The sequence below is a fragment of the Gavialis gangeticus genome, unplaced genomic scaffold (assembly GCF_001723915.1).
Source record: "Gavialis gangeticus isolate Ggan-Ray unplaced genomic scaffold, GavGan_comp1, whole genome shotgun sequence".
NCBI lineage: Eukaryota > Metazoa > Chordata > Crocodylia > Gavialidae > Gavialis > Gavialis gangeticus.
In genome coordinates, this window is record NW_017729032.1 from 240,407,434 (window position 1) to 240,409,620 (window position 2,187).

General features: G+C 43.9%; 1 protein-coding gene across 1 annotated transcript in view; it reads right to left on the reverse strand.

Moving 5' to 3' along the window:
* The window catches only part of GBE1 (1,4-alpha-glucan branching enzyme 1), a gene marked incomplete at its 5' end in the record, with an annotated part of 443,948 nt that overhangs the window by 283,294 nt on the left and 158,467 nt on the right, over positions 1–2,187 (reverse strand). Inside the window, one exon of the mRNA XM_019523899.1 lies at positions 1,078–1,193. Coding sequence (XP_019379444.1) covers positions 1,078–1,193 — 116 coding nt within the window. The remainder of the gene's footprint in view (positions 1–1,077; positions 1,194–2,187) is intronic.

Consider the following 2,187-nt stretch of genomic DNA (forward strand, 5'->3'; position numbering starts at 1 on the left):
ATCAATCTCTTCTCCCTTGTCCAGCTGATAGGTCACCTGGTCATAGAAGGAAATGAGATTGGTCAAGCAAGACCTACCCGCAACAAACCCATGCTCGCTATCCCTTAGGATGTTGGCATTGGCCAGTCCATTAAGGATGGCCTCTTTATTAAAGTTTTCTAAGACCTTCCCCGGGATTGAAGTCAGGCTGATGGGCCTATAGTTAGCCAGATCCACTTTCCTCCCTTTCTTGAAGATAGACTGGAAGAAGGCCAATGTGGTATCTTCGGGCATTACAACAGAGCGCCAGGAGTTTCCAAAGATCCGTGCCAGAGGCTGGGCTATGATGCTGTCCAGCTCCTTAAGTATCCTGGGGTGTAGATTGTCAGGGCCGGCTGACTTGAAGGTATCCAGCTTCTCAAGATGTTCCTTCATGAGGTCAGCATTAATGGAGGACAGGGGATCTCCCTCACCCAGACCTCCCTGTCCCGTACTGGGCAGGGGTGTCCCATGGGATTGGTAAAAGAATGACACAAAGTACCCATTTAATAGGTTGGCTTTTTCCTGGGTGTCAGTTGTCAGTTGCCCCGTCTGGTTTAGCAGGGGTCCAATGTTGCCCTTGCTTTTCCTCCGGCTCCCCACATCTGAAAAAGGAGGTCACCCATGCACGAGAGGAAGCTTTGCGACCACTTGGATTTTGCTGAGTGATCCTCCCACGAGATGTCCAAGTAATTCAAGTCACCCATGACGACCATGGTCCTGGAGCATGTGGCCTCAGCCAGCTCCCGGGCAAACTCCTGGTCAAGCTCTTGACTTTGGGTGGGAGGTCTGTAGTAGACTCCCACCATTGTGTCCCCTGTGCTGTGTTCCCCCCGGATTTTAACCCAGAGTTAAAAACATGCTCTTACTGGATTTAAAAATTCAGTAGCAAAAATTAATATAGTACTCATTCCAGACACTTTATCTTAGGACACACTATTTGTGCTCTTCCTCTGTTTTCCAGGAAAAAATTATAACAAAATGAAATAAAAGTAAGTTGCCTCTGTTTAGGACTGCAAAAGATAAAAGCTTACAAAGCTTATTTTAAAAATAAAATACCTTCAATTTTGATCCATGGGGCACAGGTGGGAATCCATCTGGTCCAGGTGGTATGAACAACTCCCATTTGCCATAATCCATTTTTTGGTATGGATGTGAAAATGGATTCCAACCATCTGCAATTTTAAAATAGGTATTACTGCTACATATTGTAATTTTCATTAAATACATAGTAAGATATTTTAGTTATTTTCTTGATAACATCCAGAGAAAGTGGAAACTGAAAAACAAAAGGCAAGCGTGCATTTTCTACTTGGTACTACTTCATAGTACTGGATCAGATTCAATAAGTAGAATTATCTATTCATTACAAATCACACTCCAAAATTAATCTCAACACAGTGGTTAGAGAGTGAATCCTGCTTCAACTTAATTCAGACAAGGGAATTTTACCATGACTTTATTTTACTGCCAGTGCCTACAATAAATTTTAAAATACTTAAATCTGTTGGGGGGGGGGGGGGGGGGGGGGGGGGGAAATCTAACTTCAGTCAAGAACAGTGATTAACTATAAAGTATAATCCTGACAATAGGTCAGCTTCAAATTTGCCAGTTTCAGACACAGCCACTGGAAATAACATGAGCCCTTACAATTTTTAAAAAAAATGAAGAGTCTGAGGGAAGTCAGACAAGGAATTGCTGTTCAAAAAAAGTGGTACCTCATTGTGATTTTTGCTGCCTTTTAGGCGTATCATACCTGAAAAAAACAGAGTTTGAACTTATTTTTGTTTTGAATCTCAAGGGCTTCTGACCATCTAAGATGTTTGGGAGGTTTAGTTTTTAACAGATACCATACACTTTGGTTCTCAGAGGATTCCTAGAGTTCCTTTGCTAGAGGTAAGCTATACAAGGGCAACCCAATCTAATGGATCAGAGCATAAGGCTGGGAAGCAAGAACTCTTGAATTTTAATGCCAGCTCTGACTTACTGTGGGTACATCTACATGCGCCATTGGTGTGCCCAAATAAACTCTTGTGCAGTTCATGCAGGAGTATACTGCTCCTGAGCACAGCCTTTACAAGTGTGCCCAGGACCTCAGCACATTGAGCCAGGACAGCACAGCCCTAGCTGGCACAGGACCTGGATGGGGGGGGGGGGGGGGGGGGGGGG